Below are 19,694 nucleotides of genomic sequence, written 5' to 3'. Positions count from 1 at the left end.
AGCAGCGTTGCAGTTCTCAATACAAACTGGTCCTCCTGGTACCTACTAACAGACCCTGTTCAAAGGCACATCAATATTTTGTCTTGCCCATTCACCCTCTGAATGGAACACATATACAATCCATGTCTCAGTTGTCCCAAGGCTTAAAAATCCTTCTTTAACCTGTCTCCTCTCCTTCATCTGCAGTGAAGTGGATTTAGGGTAACCTGGAAACATCTAGGGTAACCTGGAAACATCTAGGGTAACCTGGAAACATCTAGGGTAACCTGGAAACATCTAGGGTAACCTGGAAACATCTAGGGTAACCTGGAAACATCTAGGGTAACCTGGAAACATCTAGGGTAACCTGGAAACATCTAGGGTAACCTGGAAACATCTAGGGTAACCTGGAAACATCTAGGGTAACCTGGAAACATCTAGGGTAACCTGGAAACATCTAGGGTAACCTGGAAACAACTAGGGTAACCTGGAAACATCTAGGGTAACCTGGAAAACACTAGGGTAACCTGGAAACATCTAGGGTAACCTGGAAACATCTAGGGTAACCTGGAAAACACTAGGGTAACCTGGAAACATCTAGGGTAACCTGGAAACATCTAGGGTAACCTGGAAAACACTAGGGTAACCTGGAAACATCTAGGGTAACCTGGAAAACACTAGGGTAACCTGGAAACATCTAGGGTAACCTGGAAACAACTAGGGTAACCTGGAAACAACTAGGGTAACCTGGAAACAACTAGGGTAACCTGGAAACATCTAGGGTAACCTGGAAACATCTAGGGTAACCTGGAAACATCTAGGGTAACCTGGAAACATCTAGGGTAACCTGGAAACATCTAGGGTAACCTGGAAACATCTAGGGTAACCTGGAAAACACTAGGGTAACCTGGAAACAACTAGGGTAACCTGGAAACTCAGCTAACTATGAGTAGAAGCCGGCGAGCCAGCAATGTGTACATGTAGGTTGGTCATCGGGTTCCCACCCTTCTGTCATGGCTTGTGCATTATGGGAAAGTGACCACATTGTGTAACAGGGCAGTGTGTATTTGTTCCACTTGAGTGACTCTGCTCTGCTCTCTCCTCCCTGGAGGCATATCATTATGACTCTGTATACACAGAGCCTGGTCCCTGGCCTGGCCTACATTCTAGCAGGGTACAGGAGAGCCAGCTATGGAGGGAGTCATTATGGAGTAGAATTAGGGTGATGCAACACACACACACAGGCATGAATGTACATACACACACACACACACACACACACACACACACACACACACACACACACACATACAGTACACAGGCAGACACACATACCCACACTCACACAACCACACACACAAGCATGCATGCATGCAGGCACGCACACACACACACACACACACACACACACACACACACACACACACACACACACACATACAGTACACAGGCAGACACACATACCCACACTCACACAACCACACACACAAGCATGCATGCATGCAGGCACGCACACACACACACACACACACACACACACACACACACACACACATACAGTACACAGGCAGACACACATACCCACACTCACACAACCACACACACAAGCATGCATGCATGCAGGCACGCACACACACACACACACACACACACACACACACACACACACACACACACACACACACACACAGTACACAGGCAGACACACATACCCACACTCACACAACCACACACACAAGCATGCATGCATGCAGGCACACACACACACACACACTCACACACACACACACATACAGTACACAGGCAGACACACATACCCACACTCACACAACCACACACACAAGCATGCATGCAGGCACACACACACACACACACACACACACACACACCAATCTGAGCATGATATGCCATGAGATGTTTTGTCTTGTAGAGGGGTTCCCACGTATTCCAGTTTTCATTTGTTTTCTAAATGAACTGTGAATGATGTGTTATTTTAACGTGCCGTTCCGTTTCTGTTTTCTCAGCTGAAATAGGAGAAGGAAATCACTTCTTAACAGGAAGAGAGACACATGGACCACAACAACAGAATGACAAGTGTTGAACATCTGTCTCAGTTCATTTATTAATAAAGTCTGGAGCCAGAAATAACAATAATCACATAGCATCCCAAACGCCACACCATATTTTCTCCATTATGAAAACAGACCTGAGTTCAGTTCTTATCTGTTATAATCAAATAGCATCCCAAACGCCACACCATATTTTCTCCATTATGAAAACAGACCTGAGTTCAGTTCTTATCTGTTATAATCACATAGCATCCCAAATGCCACACCATATTTTCTCCATTATGAAAACAGACCTGAATTCAGTTCTTATCTGTTATTCTTGTCGGCCTTTCTTCCTCTCCCTTGAAGCTGACTGTGCAGGGGTGTGTGTGCGTGCCTGTGTGTGTGTGCATCCTTGCATGTGCGTGTTCGTGTCCGTGCATGTGTACGTGCTTGTGTATGTATGTCCCTACTAATCCCAGTCACCTTATTATGAGAAGCAGATGTTTTGTTGCTCATTTGGAAGGAGAGTTAAATGATTATAATTAGGGAGATGTTGAAGCATGGTTCCTTTCCTCCTCTGAGTATTGTTCCCTATGGAGGTTTACTGTACTCTACTAAACTCTGGGTCAGATCCTGTTTGGCCAGGTGTTCCCTATGGAGGTTTACTGTACTCTACTAAACTCTGGGTTAGATCCTGTTTGACTGGGTGTTCCCTATGGAGCTTCACTGTACTCTACTAAACTCTGGGTCAGATCCTGTTTGGCCGGGTGTTCCCTATGGAGGTTTACTGTACTCTACTAAACTCTGGGTTAGATCCTGTTTGGTCAGGTGTTCCCTATGGAGGTTTACTGTACTCTACTAAACTCTGGGTTAGATCCTGTTTGGCCAGGTGTTCCCTATGGAAGTTCACTGTACTCTACTAAACTCTGGGTCAGATCCTGTTTGGCCAGGTGTTCCCTATGGAGGTTCACTGTACTCTACTAAACTCTGGGTTAGATCCTGTTTGTCCGGGTATTCCCTATGGAGGTTCACTGTACTCTACTAAACTCTGGGTTAGATCCTGTTTGGCTGAGTGTTCCCTATGGAGGTTCACTGTACTCTACTAAACTCTGGGTTAGATCCTGTTTGGCCGGGTATTCCCTATGGAGGTTCACTGTACTCTACTAAACTCTGGGTTAGATCCTGTTTGGCCGGGTATTCCCTATGGAGGTTCACTGTACTCTACTAAACTCTGGGTTAGATCCTGTTTGGCCGGGTATTCCCTATGGAGGTTCACTGTTCTCTACTAAACTCTGGGTTGGGTCGTGCATAGCCGGGTGGTCTGCTGTGAACTCCATATGAACAAAGCTCCTCTTGAATGAATGTCTGAAATAATGCTTAACAGGATGCAGGGTGGGGGGGCATTTCCATTTCCTCCTTGCTAATAGCTAACTCATTGGATTGTGAGTAAGCCTGCTTGACGATACATGAGTTACATGTTTAACTGGTGTCCCACTCTACAGAAATGTCACTACAGATTTCACTCTACAGAAATAAACTTTTCAATGGGATTATTTCTCTCTAAAATGAGTTTTGAGATGTCTAAAACACTGAGGGGGTCTTGGTCCTTAATAAAGCCTCTAGCTTGTCATCTCAGGGCTGAGGACGAGGAGGTGACGTCCCCTCTCTCTTTTTCTTTCTTTCTTTCTTTCTTTCTTTCTTTCTTTCTTTCTTTCTTTCTTTCTTTCTTTCTTTCTTTCTTTCTCTCTCTCTCTGTCTCTGTTTCTCTCTCTCTTTCTCTCTCTCTTTCTCTCTCTCTCATAAAGGCCTATCCAGGTTTTTATTAGCTGTGTAGTAGCCCTGTGCCAACTCCCTGTCCTCTGTCTCTCAGTCAGTGTAATTTAATATTGTTAACTGACACATTCCACTTAACGAGTCTAGAAGTCACTCTGACCTTTGTCTCTGCTGTTGAAAAGTGATCTCTCTCTGCTGCTGAAAAGGTGATCTCCCTCTCTGCTGATGAAAAGGTCATCTCCCTCTCTGCTGTTGAAAAGGTGATCTCCCTCTCTGCTGCTGAAAAGGTGATCTCCCTCTGCTGCTGAAATGGTGATCTCCCTCTCTGCTGCTGAAAAGGTGATCTCCCTCTCTGTGCAGCTGACTTGAAACCCCCTTCTCTCTCAGTATGAGTGAACCCAAAGTCATGGTCTCTCCAGCTGTCCTACACAGACCTGTCCTCATCCTGACAGTAACCCTGTCCTCTAAAGCTGTCCCACACAGACCTGTCCTCTATAGCTGTCCCACACAGACCTGTCCTCATCCTGACAGTAACCCTGTCCTCTAAAGCTGTCCCACACAGACCTGTCATTGTGGACCATAAGAGGACAGGTCTATAGAGGACAGGTCTGTGTGGGACAGCTTTAGAGGACAGGTCTGTGTGGGACAGCTTTAGAGGACAGGGTTACTGTCAGGATGAGGACAGGTCTGTGTGGGACAGCTTCCGTGTGGGACAGCTATAAGCTGTCCCACACAGACCTGTCCTCTATAGACCTGTCTTCTTATGGTCCACAATGTGTCCCCACCTTCCCTAAACAGAGATGGGATTTCTAGCACCACCCTCTCAAAACAAGTTAAGACTGGTTGATTAGTCAAACCAACAGGTTGGTCAATGGCACAAGAGCATTGAATTGATCTATTTCCAAGATGTGTGTGTCCATTTCCTAAACTTTATGATGGGAAGCTCCCTCCATCCACTAATGCAGTCATTAGAGCTCTGTGAAGGTGAATTCCTCAACAGGAGAACAGATCCTCATTAGTTCCTTAGTGAAGTAGTAACAGTGTGTGAAGGTTCTAATTCTCAGCAGCTATAGAGGAGATCGTCACACTCTTTAGGAGGAACAAAGTAATGGCCCTGTATAAAATAACTTTCTCTGTAAGCTCCACTTAGACACCATTGTTTCTCAACTCTGCCCAGGACCCTTAACGACTAACTAGAGGGTGAAATCAATGTTTCTTCGTGTACTGCACTATAGCCTGCAGGGACAGCAAATCTTAGAGTGACATTGGATAGAAAATATAATTTGCAAGTCCTTTTTTCATTGAGTTTGTCTTCCTTTTATTGGGAAAAAGACACACGTATAAACTCAGCGTGGTCTATAATGTATTTTCATACTTGATTCACCTCGTTTATGGATGTTGAAGACAGAGTAACCCAGGATGACTTTCTTTCATTGGAGACTCAGTTCGGTCTATAATGTATTTTCATTCTTGATTCACCTCATTTATACTCCATTACACGGATGTCAGCCTAGGTTGTTTGGGGACTCCCGTCTCCGCTGTGAGTGAATGGGAAAGCTGCAGTAACCCGCTGGGCTATTTGGTTGAACCTTTAAACTCTAAAGTGGGATAATTCCTCAATATAATGTAATCCAGTCATAAGCAGTCAAGGGATTTATAGAAAAAACACTTAACCACAGCATAATTCTCGAACATATCCAGGGATATGACGCAGGGAAACGTAGCGCCACAAGGAAAGACTGACAGATATTTAGAATTCCAAAGACTTCAAGGAAAACCTGTAGAGAGAAATAAAATACATTACATTTAGAGGTGGCATTATTTTTCCTAATCAAAGTGCCTCTACTGGGAAGCATAGATAAATCCTATAGCAATAAATCCTGTAACAAAGTCTGTTGGTGTCTATGTTCATCTGTTTTGGTGTCTTCAGTCCTGCCCAGTGCCCTGCTTTAATAATCTATGTAAAGAAAAAACTATTTATATTTTCATAATACAATAAGTGGTGATTATATTATTAGTATAAAATAAATCCTATAACAAGGTTGTTATCATCCTGTCAAGCCATAATGTCCACAGCCCTGATCGGTGTTCTGTTTCCAAACCAGCAGACATGATTGAATCCCTTGGTAAACCATTATGAGCAGGACTGACTGCTACATGATCAAGGGTTTCAACTCTGTCTGTGCCAGCCTCAACCCAGCAGTGAGACAGTTACAAACTGGAAAATGAGGTTCCTCAAAGGCTAGCAGGATAACAAGGGCAGCGGTGTGGAAGATCTGTTTAGCCACTGCTACTCTGAGTGTGGAGAGGCTGCAGAGTTATCCTGGGTTGTGTTTCCAAGTGGCACCCTATTCACTATAGTGCACTACTTTGACCAGAGCCCATAGGGAACAGGGTGCCATTTGGGACACACATATAGTTTAATTTGGAGAGTTTTCAGCTCTCGGAGCCTCCGGCGCTGCAGATCACAGTTAGAGCATTATGTTTTATTAAGTTGTATTGGGTTTTTTTAAGTTGTATTGGGTTTTTTTAAGTTGTATTGGGTTTTATTAAGTTGTATTGGTTTTTTTTAAGTTGTATTGGGTTTTATTAAGTTGTATTGGGCTTTGTTAAGTTGTATTTGGGTTTTATTAAGTGGTATTGGGTTTTATGAAGTTGTATTGGGTTTTGTTAAGTTGTATTGGGTTTTGTTACATTGTATTGGGTTTTATTAAGTTGTATTGGGTTTTGTTAAGTTGTATTGGGGTTTTTTAAGTTGTATTGGGTTTTATTAAGTTGTATTTGGGTTTTATTAAGTGGTATTGGGTTTTATTAAGTTGTATTTGGGTTTTATTAAGTTGTATTGGGTTTTATTAAGTTGTATTGGGTTTTATTAAGTTGTATTGGGTTTTGTTAAGTTGTATTGGGTTTTTTTAAGTTGTATTGGGTTTTATTAAGTTGTATTTGGGTTTTATTAAGTGGTATTGGGTTTTATTAAGTTGTATTTGGGTTTTATTAAGTTGTATTGGGTTTTATTAAGTTGTATTGAGTTTTATTAAGTTGTATTGGGTTTTATTAAGTTGTATTGGGCTTTGTTAAGTTGTATTGGGTTTTATTAAGGTGTATTGGGTTTTGTTTAGTTGCATTGGGATTTGTTAAGTTGTATTGGGTTTTATAAAGTTGTATTGGGTTTTGTTAAATTGTTTTGGGTTTTATTAAGTTGTATTGGGTTTTGTTGTATTGGGTTTTGTTAAGTTGTATTGGGTTTTATTAAGTTGTATTGGGTTTTATTAAGTTGTATTGGGTTTTATTAAGTTGTACTGGGTTTTATTAAGTGGTATTGGGTTTTATTAAGTGGTATTGGGTTTTATTAAGTGGTATTGGGTTTTATTAAGTGGTATTGGGGTTTGTTAAGGTGTATTAGGTTTTATTAAGTTGTACTGGGTTTTATTAAGTGGTATTGGGTTTTATTAAGTGGTATTGGGTTTTATTAAGTGGTATTGGGTTTTATTAAGTGGTATTGGGGTTTGTTAAGGTGTATTAGGTTTCTTTAAGTTGTATTGGGTTTTTTTAAGTTGTATTGGGTTTTATTAAGTTGTATTTGGGTTTTATTAAGTGGTATTGGGTTTTATTAAGTTGTATTTGGGTTTTATTAAGTTGTATTGGGTTTTATTAAGTTGTATTGAGTTTTATTAAGTTGTATTGGGTTTTATTAAGTTGTATTGGGTTTTATTAAGTTGTATTGGGTTTTATTAAGTTGTACTGGGTTTTATTAAGTGGTATTGGGTTTTATTAAGTGGTATTGGGTTTTATTAAGTGGTATTGGGTTTTATTAAGTGGTATTGGGGTTTGTTAAGGTGTATTAGGTTTTATTAAGTTGTACTGGGTTTTATTAAGTGGTATTGGGTTTTATTAAGTGGTATTGGGTTTTATTAAGTGGTATTGGGTTTTATTAAGTGGTATTGGGGTTTGTTAAGGTGTATTAGGTTTCTTTAAGTTGTGTTGGGTTTGTAAAGTTGTACTTGGTTTTGTTAAGTGGTATTGGGTTTTATTAAGTTGTATTGGGATTAATTACGTTGTATTGGGTTTTATTAAGTTGTATTGGGTTTTGTTGTATTGGGTTTTGTTAAGTTGTATTGGGTTTTGTTAAGTTGTATTGGGTTTTGTTTAGTTGTATTGGGTTTATTAAGTTGTATTGGGTTTTATTGCGGTTTCTGTTGACGTGGAGGTGTTGACAGGGACTGTGTCCACCGTTGACAGGGACTATTAAGTCTTGGCACACAGCTCTCTGTTTTACGATCAGAGGCTTCACACACAGATGGTTATTCTACCTTTCAGAGTCTTACTGAATATTAACACTGAACTGGGGAGGTCACAGAGAAACACCTCTATGGCACTGATATGCAGTAGTGAGTCAAGCACATGTGTGTGTGTGTGTGTGTGTGTGTGTGTGTGTGTGTGTGTGTGTGTGTGTGTGTGTGTGTGTGTGTGTGTGTGTGTGTGTGTGTGTGTGTGTGTGTGTGTGTGTGTGTGAACTGTGTGAACTGTGTGAACTGTGTGAACTCCTGAGGAGGACCTTGACAATGCAGGGAAAGTGAATGACAAGTCAATCTGCATTCCAATGGAGGAGGAAGACCCAGACAGGGGTAAATAGTAGGATCACTAGTCAGGGGACAGGTTAGGTTAGGGGGCTGAGGAGGCTGTTATGGTTACAGTCAGACAGGGAACAGGTTAGGTTAGGAGGCTGAGGAGGCTGTTATGGTTACAGTCAGACAGGGGACAGGTTAGGTTAGGGGGCTGAGGAGGCTGTTATGGTTACAGTCAGACAGGGGACAGGTTAGGTTAGGAGGCTGAGGAGGCTGTTATGGTTACAGTTAGACAGGGGACAGGTTAGGTTAGGAGGCTGAGGAGGCTGTTATGGTTACAGTCAGACAGGGGACAGGTTGGGTTAGGGGGCTGAGGAGGCTGTTATGGTTACAGTCAGACAGGGGACAGGTTAGGTTAGGGGGCTGAGGAGGCTGTTATGGTTACAGTCAGACAGGGGACAGGTTAGGTTAGGGGGCTGAGGAGGCTGTTATGGTTACAGTCAGACAGGGGACAGGTTAGGTTAGGAGGCTGAGGAGGCTGTTATGGTTACAGTCAGACAGGGGACAGGTTAGGTTAGGGGGCTGAGGAGGCTGTTATGGTTACAGTCAGACAGGGGACAGGTTAGGTTAGGAGGCTGAGGAGGCTGTTATGGTTACAGTCAGACAGGGGACAGGTTAGGTTAGGAGGCTGAGGAGGCTGTTATGGTTACAGTCAGACAGGGGACAGGTTAGGTTAGGAGGCTGAGGAGGCTGTTATGGTTACAGTCAGACAAGGGACAGGTTAGGTTAGGGGGCTGAGGAGGCTGTTATGGTTACAGTCAGACAGGGGACAGGTTAGGTTAGGGGGCTGAGGAGGCTGTTATGGTTACAGGGGACAGGTTAGGTTAGGAGGCTGAGGAGGCTGTTATGGTTACAGTCAGACAGGGGACAGGTTAGGTTAGGAGGCTGAGGAGGCTGTTATGGTTACAGTCAGACAGGGGACAGGTTAGGTTAGGAGGCTGAGGAGGCTGTTATGGTTACAGTCAGACAGGGGACAGGTTAGGTTAGGGGGCTGAGGAGGCTGTTATGGTTACAGTCAGACAGGGGACAGGTTAGGTTAGGGGGCTGAGGAGGCTGTTATGGTTACAGTCAGACAGGGGACAGGTTAGGTTAGGGAGCTCTTGGTTCTTAGTGTGTTTGTCTGGGGATGTTGAGCAGTGGTTTAGTTGTGCAGTGGTTCTGTGGTTCTGTGGGTTCATGATGACTTTAGTTGTGCAGTGGTTCTGTGGGTTCTAGAATAACTAGAAGTGACTTTTGGGTCATTCCAGATGTGACAAAGTCCAGATGAAATCTAGAGGGGTGAAATCTAGAGGGGGTATGCTAGGACATGTTGATTGTATAGAGGAGGATTGTAGTTCAAATTTTAGTTTGATAGTTCTATTGTCCATTTTATCTCATCAAACTGAACTACAGAACATAATAATCTATATTTTATCTCACCAAACTGAACTACAGAACATAATCATCTATATTTTATCTCACCAAACTGAACTACAGAACATAATCATCTATATTTTATCTCATCAAATTGAACTACAGAACATAATAATCTATATTTTATCTCACCAAACTGAACTACAGAACATAATAATATATATTTTATCTCACCAAACTGAACTACAGAACATAATAATCTATATTTTATCTCACCAAACTGAACTACAGAACATAATAATCTATATTTTATCTCACCAAACTGAACTACAGAACATAATAATCTATATTTTATCTCATCAAACTGAACTACAGAACATAATAATCTATATTTTATCTCACCAAACTGAACTACAGAACATAATAATCTATATTTTATCTCACCAAACTGAACTACAGAACATAATAATCTATATTTTATCTCATCAAACTGAACTACAGAACATAATCATCTATATTTTATCTCACCAAACTGAACTACAGAACATAATAATCTATATTTTATCTCACCAGCTGAACTACAGAACATAATAATCTATATTTTCAGTGCAAAGGTTCTTGTATTAATAGGATGATGTTATCTCTTAAGACATCAGATGAGGAAATGGCTTCTGATGAATAGTTATACACCCTGATAAAATAATCATTAGGTTGGTGATTGGATGTGGAATCACTAGTCACTTTAATAATGTTTACATGCTGATTTACTCATTTCATATGTATATACTGTATTCCATTCTACTGTATTTTAGTCTATGCCACTCCGACATTGCTCATCCAAATATTTATATATTTCTTAATTCCATTCTTTTACTTTAGATGTGTGTGTATTGTTGTGAATTGTTAGATATTACTGTACTGTTGGAGCTAGGAACAGAAGCATTTCACTACACCTGCAATAACATCTGCTAAATATCTGTATGTGACCAATAAAATGTGATTTGATTTGTCCTGTTTTACACATGTACCAGTGTGTATTAAAACGTGTTAATTCGAGATGTGTTTTATCCCAAGTCCCCCTGAGACACCCTCTGAGAGCAGGGTCACGGCCAGTGTCCTGACTGATGAGCCATGGGACTTTATCCCCTATCTATCCTTAGTAGTGATCTGACCTGTGTGATGTGCAGAACACTGGTAGCTAAACGTCTCATTAGGAGCTAACTCCGGCTATCTCTACTGTGCTAATTCAAACACTTAACAACATGGTCGTCCATCTGAGCACATCAATGACCACATTAACACATCATCCCTCCTCTAATACACAGCTCTGATAGACACCAACAGTATGTGAATGATGTTATCCGGCACAGGAAAATAGACACCTCTTTGAATACAGGAAAATACACGTCTGGGATAACACCTCTTTGACTTGTAAACCTGTTTTGTCTAGAGGAGTCGAGGGACACTGCTTTCTGTTTTGTCTAGAGGAGTCGAGGGACACTGCTTTCTGTTTTGTCTAGGGGAGTCGAGGGACACTGCTTTTTGTCTAGGGGAGTCGAGGGACACTGCTTTCTGTTTTGTCTAGGGGAGTCGAGGGACACTGCTTTCTGTTTTGTCTAGGGGAGTCGAGGGACACAGCTTTCTGTTTTGTCTAGGGGAGTCGAGGGACACTGCTTTCTGTTTTGTCTAGAGGAGTCGAGGGACACTGCTTTCTGTTTTGTCTAGGGGAGTCGAGGGACACTGCTTTCTGTTTTGTCTAGGGTAGTCGAGGGACACTGCTTTCTGTTTTGTCTAGGGGAGTCGATGGACACTGCTTTCTGTTTTGTCTAGGGGAGTCGAGGGACACTGCTTTCTGTTTGTCTAGGGGAGTCGAGGGACACTGCTTTCTGTTTTGTCTAGGGGAGCTCGAGGACACTGCTTTCTGTTTTGTCTAGGGGAGTCGAGGGACACTGCTTTCTGTTTTGTCTAGGGGAGTCGAGGGACACTGCTTTCTGTTTTGTCTAGGGGAGTCGAGGGACACTGCTTTCTGTTTTGTCTAGGGGAGTCGAGGGACACTGCTTTCTGTTTTGTCTAGGGGAGTCGAGGGACACTGCTTTCTGTTTTGTCTAGGGGAGTCGAGGGACACTGCTTTCTGTTTTGTCTAGGGGAGTCGAGGGACACTGCTTTCTGTTTTGTCTAGGGGAGCCGAGGGACACTGCTTTCTGTTTTGTCTAGGGGAGTCGAGGGACACTGCTTTCTGTTTTGTCTAGGGGAGTCGAGGGACACTGCTTTCTGTTTTGTCTAGGGTAGTCGAGGGACACTGCTTTCTGTTTTGTCTAGGGGAGTTAAGGGACACAGCTTTCTGTTTTGTCTAGGGGAGTTAAGGGACACAGCTTTCTGTTTTGTCTAGGGGAGTCGAGGGACACAGCTTTCTGTTTTGTCTAGGGGTCGAGAGACACAGCTTTCTTTTTGGGTCTGTAGGTATATTAGTTTGGTATCTGACTGGGTCTCAGGTTTACTGACCATAGCCCTGACAGGTTAGAAGTTAGACTGGGTTGTGAATGGAGAGAGGCAATAGGGAGATGGCTGGATTGGATGACAGCGTGAGTGTGTGTTTGTGTGTGACAGTGGTATGTGTGACAGTGCCAAAGGTTACTGCATAAACCCTTCATTAGTTACATTGACTCGAAAGGCTGCGGACATCTGAATACCAGCCAAGGCATCATTCACTCAGAGCATGTCCGATGGCCTGGCACGGCGCTGAAATATCTCCATTATCCCCACAATGGCCACCCAGGGGAAGGCCAATGGGGTTTACAATGGGAAGGAAGGAAACTGGCAGGAAATACACCCTAGGTGTTTTGCTACATTACTTCCTCCTCTTGACTGAGAAAGCACTGAGGTATGTTTGGTTCTTCACTGTTTCACAGTGTGGATTGGGACAGACGGTTCTGCTATTCTGGACTGGAGGAAGCAGGAAAGGCTGGGATGGTGGGACATACACACACACCCTGTCCCAGGAGGCAGAGCAGACGACAAGGTCAACTGCCTCTTCTGTTTCTGAAGGGCTTTCTCTGAACAACCCCACGGTGGCTTCTGGCCACAAGCCCAGCCTACATCTGAATGGATAATATCTCCTTTATTGTCTGAAAGAAAGAGCCTCTATTCCTGGGAGTATTTTTTTAATCTTCAGGCATTTTGTGACCCTGTCATTGTCTATATTGTGAGAGGAAAAGTGGCTTTGGGGCTTTTTTGTTGGTGTCTTGGTCCGAAAAGTGACTCTTTGGTTCGGCCATTTTGACATGTTGGTCAAGCTAGGATTTGTTTTCTTAGCTACCTTACTTTAACGTTTCCACCAGGAGTTTTACATGTTGATCCAGATAAATATCTTCCACTCAAAGCATGGTATTCTCTGAGCTAAGTTAAAGTGGCTTTTAGTTTGCTGTGCCAAGACCCTGCAAACCTGGAGAGTCTTTTCGCCTCTCTCTGAAAGGTCTGCCAGAATTGCTCTTTGCTCTCTCTCTCACTGTCTCTGTATCTCTCTCCTTTTCTCTCTTTTCCTCCCTCCCTCCCTCACAAATCCTAAATCATAGTTATTCCTCATGTGTACCTGGTAATTTGGCATGTGACAAACTGTTTTGCTCCATTCTCCATAGACTGTGGCAGGGCGTCCTGGGGGAGGGTCCTTTGTCCCAGGCACAAAGATGGAAACACATTTGTCATTCAGCTCTTAAATGAAGCCATCAACCGCTCATGATGAGCAATGGTGTAGAACTGGTGCAAATAAAGCAAGGAAACGTCTCTCGCTTGTTTATGGACGGTCAAAATGTTGATCTCCGACCAGTAAACAATGTTCTGTCCTATATGGAATTGCGTTGAGGTTCTGGAACACATACATTTGTATCATTTAGCAGATGCTCATTTCCAGAGCAACTGGGGATAAGGGAATTGCTCAAGCGCACGTCAACTGATTTGTCTCCTAGTTGATTGGGGATTCAAACCAGCGACCTTTCGGTAACTGGCCCAATGTGCTTAACCACTAGGCTGCCTGGTGGGAGTTCACTGCTGATGTGAAGTGTTCTGGGATCAATTGAGATGAGAGGTGACTCCTCAGTGACACTGATTCAGGCTGGGAGTAGGGGAGCTCAGTTTGGGGTTGTATGTGGTGACATCCATAGGAATAGATGAGGACATCCCTCTTCAGTTTGGGGTTGTATGTGGTGACATCCATAGGAATAGATGAGGACATCCCTCTTCAGTTTGGGGTTGTATGTGGTGACATCCATATGAATAGATGAGGACATCCCTCTTCAGTTTGGGGTTGTATGTGGTGACATCCATAGGAATAGATGAGGACATCCCTCTTCAGTTTGGGGTTGTATGTGGTGACATCCATAGGAATAGATGAGGACATCCCTCTTCAGTTTGGGGTTGTCTGTGGTGACATCCATAGGAATAGATGAGGACTCTCACCATCTCAGCCTCTGCAGAATAAGTCATGGGAATATTTCATATACTGATAAAAGATAGAAGTTCAAAGATAGATAAAGGTAAAATATACAAAGATATGACGTAGATAGGAGATGGCTACAGTTTGTATCACTGTTTACGTGTCACTAGCCACTTTAATAATTAAAATTGGATGTAAAAAATGTATCACTAGTCACTTTAAACAATGCCACTTTATATAATGTTTACAATATAGATTACTTGTTAGATATTACTGTATGGTCGGAACCAGAAGCACAAGCATTTCGCTACACTCGCATTAACATCTGCTAACCATGTGTATGTGACCAATAAAATCTGATTTGATTTGAAGACACTTCCAAAAGACACTTCCAAAACACTCAGCTTGCTTCCTGCAATAATTCTGAGGTCATCTATTTATTTAGCTGGAAGCAATAATGAAACAATATTTGATAAATAGCTCTTCCATTATTTCACAGAATGGTTAGTGTTCTGTGTACTTGAGGTTTAAAGCTGGAACACCAGGACATCAGACTTCAACAAATGGTGCAACCGATTGAACCACAGATGTTTTCTCAACAGAGAGCCTCTGACATAACCCTGGATCTGTTCTCTGGTGAGGAGAAACCACTTGATGATAGCAGAGGTTTGGAGAGAGAGAGAGAGAGAGAGAGAGAGAGAGAGAGAGAGAGAGAGAGAGAGAGAAAATAGTTTATCATCTATTCCACTTGCTTTAGCAATGTAAACATATTTCCCATGCCAATAAAGCCTATTGAATAGAATGGAGAGGTAGAGAGAGGGAAAGGGAGAAAAGGAGAGAGAGAGAGAGTTAGAGAGGAGCAGAGCGTTTGTGTCTGTAAGTTGTTGACCACTTGAGAATGAGAACGTGTACGGCTGTGCAGTGATTGGGACGCTGGTCAATGTGTGGAAATGTTGTGGACAGTCATCTGGTCAGAGGGATGTTAGAGAGAAGGAAGGTGAGGGGATGGGAGGGAAGAGGGGTGAGGGGGTGAGGGGAAAGGTCAGGGGAGAGGGGTGAGGGGAACGGTGGGGAGCTTGGCTGTGGCTGTTGATTCTTGAAGTGTATTTAAAGTGCAGTGGGAGGGCTGGAGAGAGGGAGAAGGAGGAGGGGGAGGAGGAGGATGAGGGAGGGGGAGGGAGGAGGGGGAGGGAGGAGGGGGAGGGGGAGGGGCTGGCCTGAGTGCCAGAGCAGGGTGAGTACAACTCACACACACACTCACTCAGACACTGGAGACAGAGACATCACCTCCATGTGTATATGTGCTTTGTGATTCAAACCTTTGCATTTTGGAACTAGACCAATTGATTTTCCTTGGTCTAACACTGAGACAGCTTGGATAGACCAACGTTGGAGGAAATTGGAGGACCCTGTGGATAGATTAGACTCTGTGGGAGTAGTGTTGTGGGCATGCAGCCGGACCTCTAGCGCTGTGGCAGAGGCTGGGAGAGTCATCTTGTGACTGAGGGGTTTGGGAAGAGAGGAGAGGACCAATGCTTTTCATAGAGGTAAGAGTTGTGCCTCGGGCTCCTTCAGATGCAACAGAGAGAGAAAGTGATTTAAAACCATTACAATGTAGAGGGAGTGGAAGCTCTGTGAATGTAGAGTTCTAGTTACTGGGTAGATTGAGATTTGTTATGGGTAGAGCTAACTGCTGTGAACGGATGAACGATGTGTTGACAGAGTCAGAATGGTTAGGCTTCGTTCAGAAGTATGTGGAACGGGATGCGTGTGAGGGGTTGTTTGACGTCAACGGAGGGGAGGTGAGACAGATGAGGCTCTATATCGCTGTGTCTCTCTCTCTCCTCCCTGCCCGCTCCCACTGTCAGTGTTGTCAGCTGCCAGTATATGTATCAACAGCGAGGCAGGATGTGTATGTGCAGGTGGTCTCACTCAAACCGTGTTAGTCCCCTGTGCCCCCCTATCCCTGGCCCTGACACCTATTTGGCCCTGGAATAACACTCTACATCAGGACAGGTTGTGAGGGACGACCTCTGCCTTTAGAGTCCCCTCTCCAACCCTAATGATCTAGCTACATACTACATAGGGTTAGGGTTAGATATACTCCTATCTATAGGGTTATGGTTAGAGAAACTCCTACATATGTGTGATTATATTAAGATCCTACATCTGTAGGAGTCAGTGATTCTTGTCTGCTTGACTGTTTTCACTATTTGCTCTGATTGTGTTTCTATTGTGTTCTGCCTATATGCAGGGATTCATCATATTCTTCAGTGTAAATCACTACAGCTGTAAATGCTATCTGGTAGTAATAACAAAAACATCTCTGTACACTGTATTTGATATGCCAGGAAATTGCCATATGAAATCTGTTATAGGCATTTATTTTTAAACTAATGTAATAATTTGCATTAGATAAATAAAATATTATTTGCAGTCATTACGTAACATAATATTGAACTCAAAACACCAAAGAATAAGCAAAACATTTCAGCATTCACAATAAACTTAAAATGGAGATGACTGTGTAATGAATCTCACACTCATATTTTCTGTTCTCGTAAGTACCAATACTTTATATTTGGAGAACAATTTCATAGTCCTTGTACCTCCTGCCATCTATTGCTTAGATTACTTGTGCAACCAATGCAAGTAAGCAGCTGTTTGACTGGTGTCGTCCGTCTTCTGACCGGGTGTTCAAGGATTCAGACGGTGTCAGTGTCCTGCTAGTTTGTGTTCTAGATGTTTTTCCCCTCTTACGTTTTCGGTCGCTTTTTTACCACCAAGCATTTCTGCGTGGAGGTCATCTTAACCCAGAGACTGTATACATTTAAACTGCCTTGTATTTGATCAGGTCATTCTTTTCCTACAATGTTTCCCAAATGGCACCCTATTCCCATAGGGCTCTGGTCAAAAGTAGTGCACTATATAGGGTGCCATTTGAGATGCTACCCTTCATATGTTTATTTTATTGAAACTTTATTTAACTAGGCAAGTCAGTTAAGAACAAATTATTATTTACAGCCTACCAATGCTGGGCCAAATTGTGCACTGCCCTATGGGACTCCCAATCACTGCCAGTTGTGATACAGCCTGGAATCAAACCAGGGTCTGTAGTGACCCCTCTAGCACTGAGATGCAGTGCCTCAGACCACTGCGCCACTCAGAGGCCTTTAGTATGTGTCAGTATAGGAACAACAGGGCCATACCCTCCACCTGGAGTGTGTTTACATAGTGTCGATGTTGGGACTTTTTAAATACCTTTTTCAAAAAAAAATCTATTTCCCTCCGGTCGTCTCTCTTTGGCTTGGGTTTAAAGGAGCAGAGCAGGGTAGTAAGTTAGACGTTTTGTTTTTGTTTTTGATAAAGACACATTGTGTTATTGCCAACGGGTGACAAGGTGTAATGGGAGTACCTGTGTATGTTGGCTCAGGAATCTGCTGGGGCTTTTGCCTGACTTTCCTTACTTGACTTTCTAAAAGCAGAGGTTGGGGTAAAGAGGATGGGGGATGGTGGGGTTAGGAATAAATTCACAGGAGAATTTCTTAGATTCTTTCACAGGGAAATCTTCTCTTGGTGTGGTCAGAACTGGGCTACACAAAATGTGTTATTTTTATCCCTTGTAATTAAATGTTTGGAGGACAACATATTTCACGTCTAGACGCTGTGCTAGCAGGCTATTCCCAGAAATCCATCACAGTTTTCTCTTGAGGACATGACCTAGACAATTATTGTAATGACATGCCTTTAGCAAATGGCTCTCTATCTCTCCGTCCATCTCGTGACTCGGTTGCTTGGCCGTTGGATAATGTCTCAAGGGTACTTAGGGAAAGTGTTTTACCTCACGCAAGGAAAGGCATTGAGCACCTACTGTAGCAAGAAAGGGCATCTAAAATTGGGCTACTTTTTAGTGGATTGGGCAGGATATTGGATCTGATTGTGCGGGAAAGAGTCAATAGAATCTGGCAACCATAGAAATCCATATAAAACATACAGTTATTGAATTATAGAATATATTGGGGTGGCAGGTTGCCTAGTGGTTAGAGCATTGAACCAGTAACCAAAAAGTTGCTGGATTGAATCCCTGAGGTGACAAGGTAAAAATCTGTTGTTCTACCCCTGAACAAGGCAGTTAACCCACTGTTCCCCTGAACAAGGCAGTTAACCCACTGTTCCCCTGAACAAGGCAGTTAACCCACTGTTCCCCTGAACAAGGCAGTTAAGCCACTGTTCCCCTGAACAAGGCAGTTAACCCAGTGTTCCCCTGAACAAGGCAGTTAACCCAGTGTTCCCCTGAACAAGGCAGTTAACCCACTGTTCCCCTGAACAAGGCAGTTAACCCACTGTTCCCCTGAACAAGGCAGTTAACCCACTGTTCCCCTGAACAAGGCAGTTAAGCCACTGTTCCCCTGAACAAGGCAGTTAACCCACTGTTCCCCTGAACAAGGCAGTTAACCCAGTGTTCCCCTGAACAAGGCAGTTAACCCACTGTTCCCCTGAACAAGGCAGTTAACCCACTGTTCCCCTGAACAAGGCAGTTAACCCACTGTTCCCCTGAACAAGGCAGTTAACCCAGTGTTCCCCTGAACAAGGCAGTTAACCCACTGTTCCCCTGAACAAGGCAGTTAACCCACTGTTCCCCTGAACAAGGCAGTTAACCCACTGTTCCCCTGAACAAGGCAGTTAACCCACTGTTCCCCGGGAGGCTGTCATTATAAATAAGAATGTGTTCTTAACTGACTGGCCTAATTAAATATATATATATATCTGTGCTGTCAACACTGAGTACTAATAATACCACAGAGACCTCAGGTCGTGTTAGATTAGAAGAACTAATGAGCGATGTCTTTATCTGGTCCTACTTGGTAAAACGCTGGCATAGCCACTAGGTTGTGTTCTGTGTGTGAAATGAGCACAGTTCCAGTTTTACAGCTTGAGCTTTTAGAACCCTTTTTGCATTTGTTGGTTAGAAGCTGCAGGGCTTGTTGTAACTGTATTCAAATTCGACCAGACTTTCCCCATTCATTTCTCCACAGTGATGTTGACTGGCTGAGTCAGAATGAGCATCTCTGTTTGAATGGGCTTTAGACTGGGATTAACTCATGTGAATACATTTAAATTACATCTCAGAATACATTAGTTGACATTAGTTTAGAGGATTTGATTTTGTGTAAATATTTTCCACAACTAGCAGGTTATTGACATGTTTTTGTTTAACTTCAGAATAAAAGAAATGAGACAGAAAGGTATTAGGCCTACATACTCAGAATCTCGGGACATTTGGTCTCTCTTGTGACAGTCCTTGTGAAGTACCTAATCTTTTAGAAGAAGGTCCCTCCTTGTGACTCAAGAGTGAACTTCCATTAAGTTTAGAGGGCGTCTGTGAAATTCAAACTTTCTCCCCAAACAAGGGTGCTCTTCTCAGGCTATTCTGGTCTTCATTTGCACGTCAAAGGAGCTCAAACAAAACAGAAGTGGGGTTTT

The 19,694-nt window shown here is 43.0% G+C and overlaps 2 protein-coding genes across 4 annotated transcripts in view; both read left to right on the top strand.

Moving 5' to 3' along the window:
• Positions 1-19,694, top strand: part of LOC115188433 (glucoside xylosyltransferase 1) — a 601,934-nt gene that overhangs the window by 484,372 nt on the left and 97,868 nt on the right. The window lies entirely within an intron of this gene.
• Positions 1-19,694, top strand: part of LOC115188432 (prickle-like protein 1) — a 48,126-nt gene that overhangs the window by 12,264 nt on the left and 16,168 nt on the right. Inside the window, exon 1 of one of the 3 annotated variants that reach the window (XM_029747285.1) lies at positions 15,444-15,757. The exons of the other annotated variants lie outside the window; for them this stretch is intronic. Coding sequence (XP_029603145.1) covers positions 15,743-15,757 — 15 coding nt within the window. The 5' untranslated portion in view covers positions 15,444-15,742. Of the gene's footprint in view, positions 1-15,443; positions 15,758-19,694 lie in introns of those variants that run through there. 3 annotated transcript variants of the gene reach the window in all.

This window comes from Salmo trutta, unplaced genomic scaffold (assembly GCF_901001165.1).
Source record: "Salmo trutta unplaced genomic scaffold, fSalTru1.1, whole genome shotgun sequence".
NCBI lineage: Eukaryota > Metazoa > Chordata > Actinopteri > Salmoniformes > Salmonidae > Salmo > Salmo trutta.
This window is presented reverse-complemented; position numbering and strand designations above follow the sequence as displayed.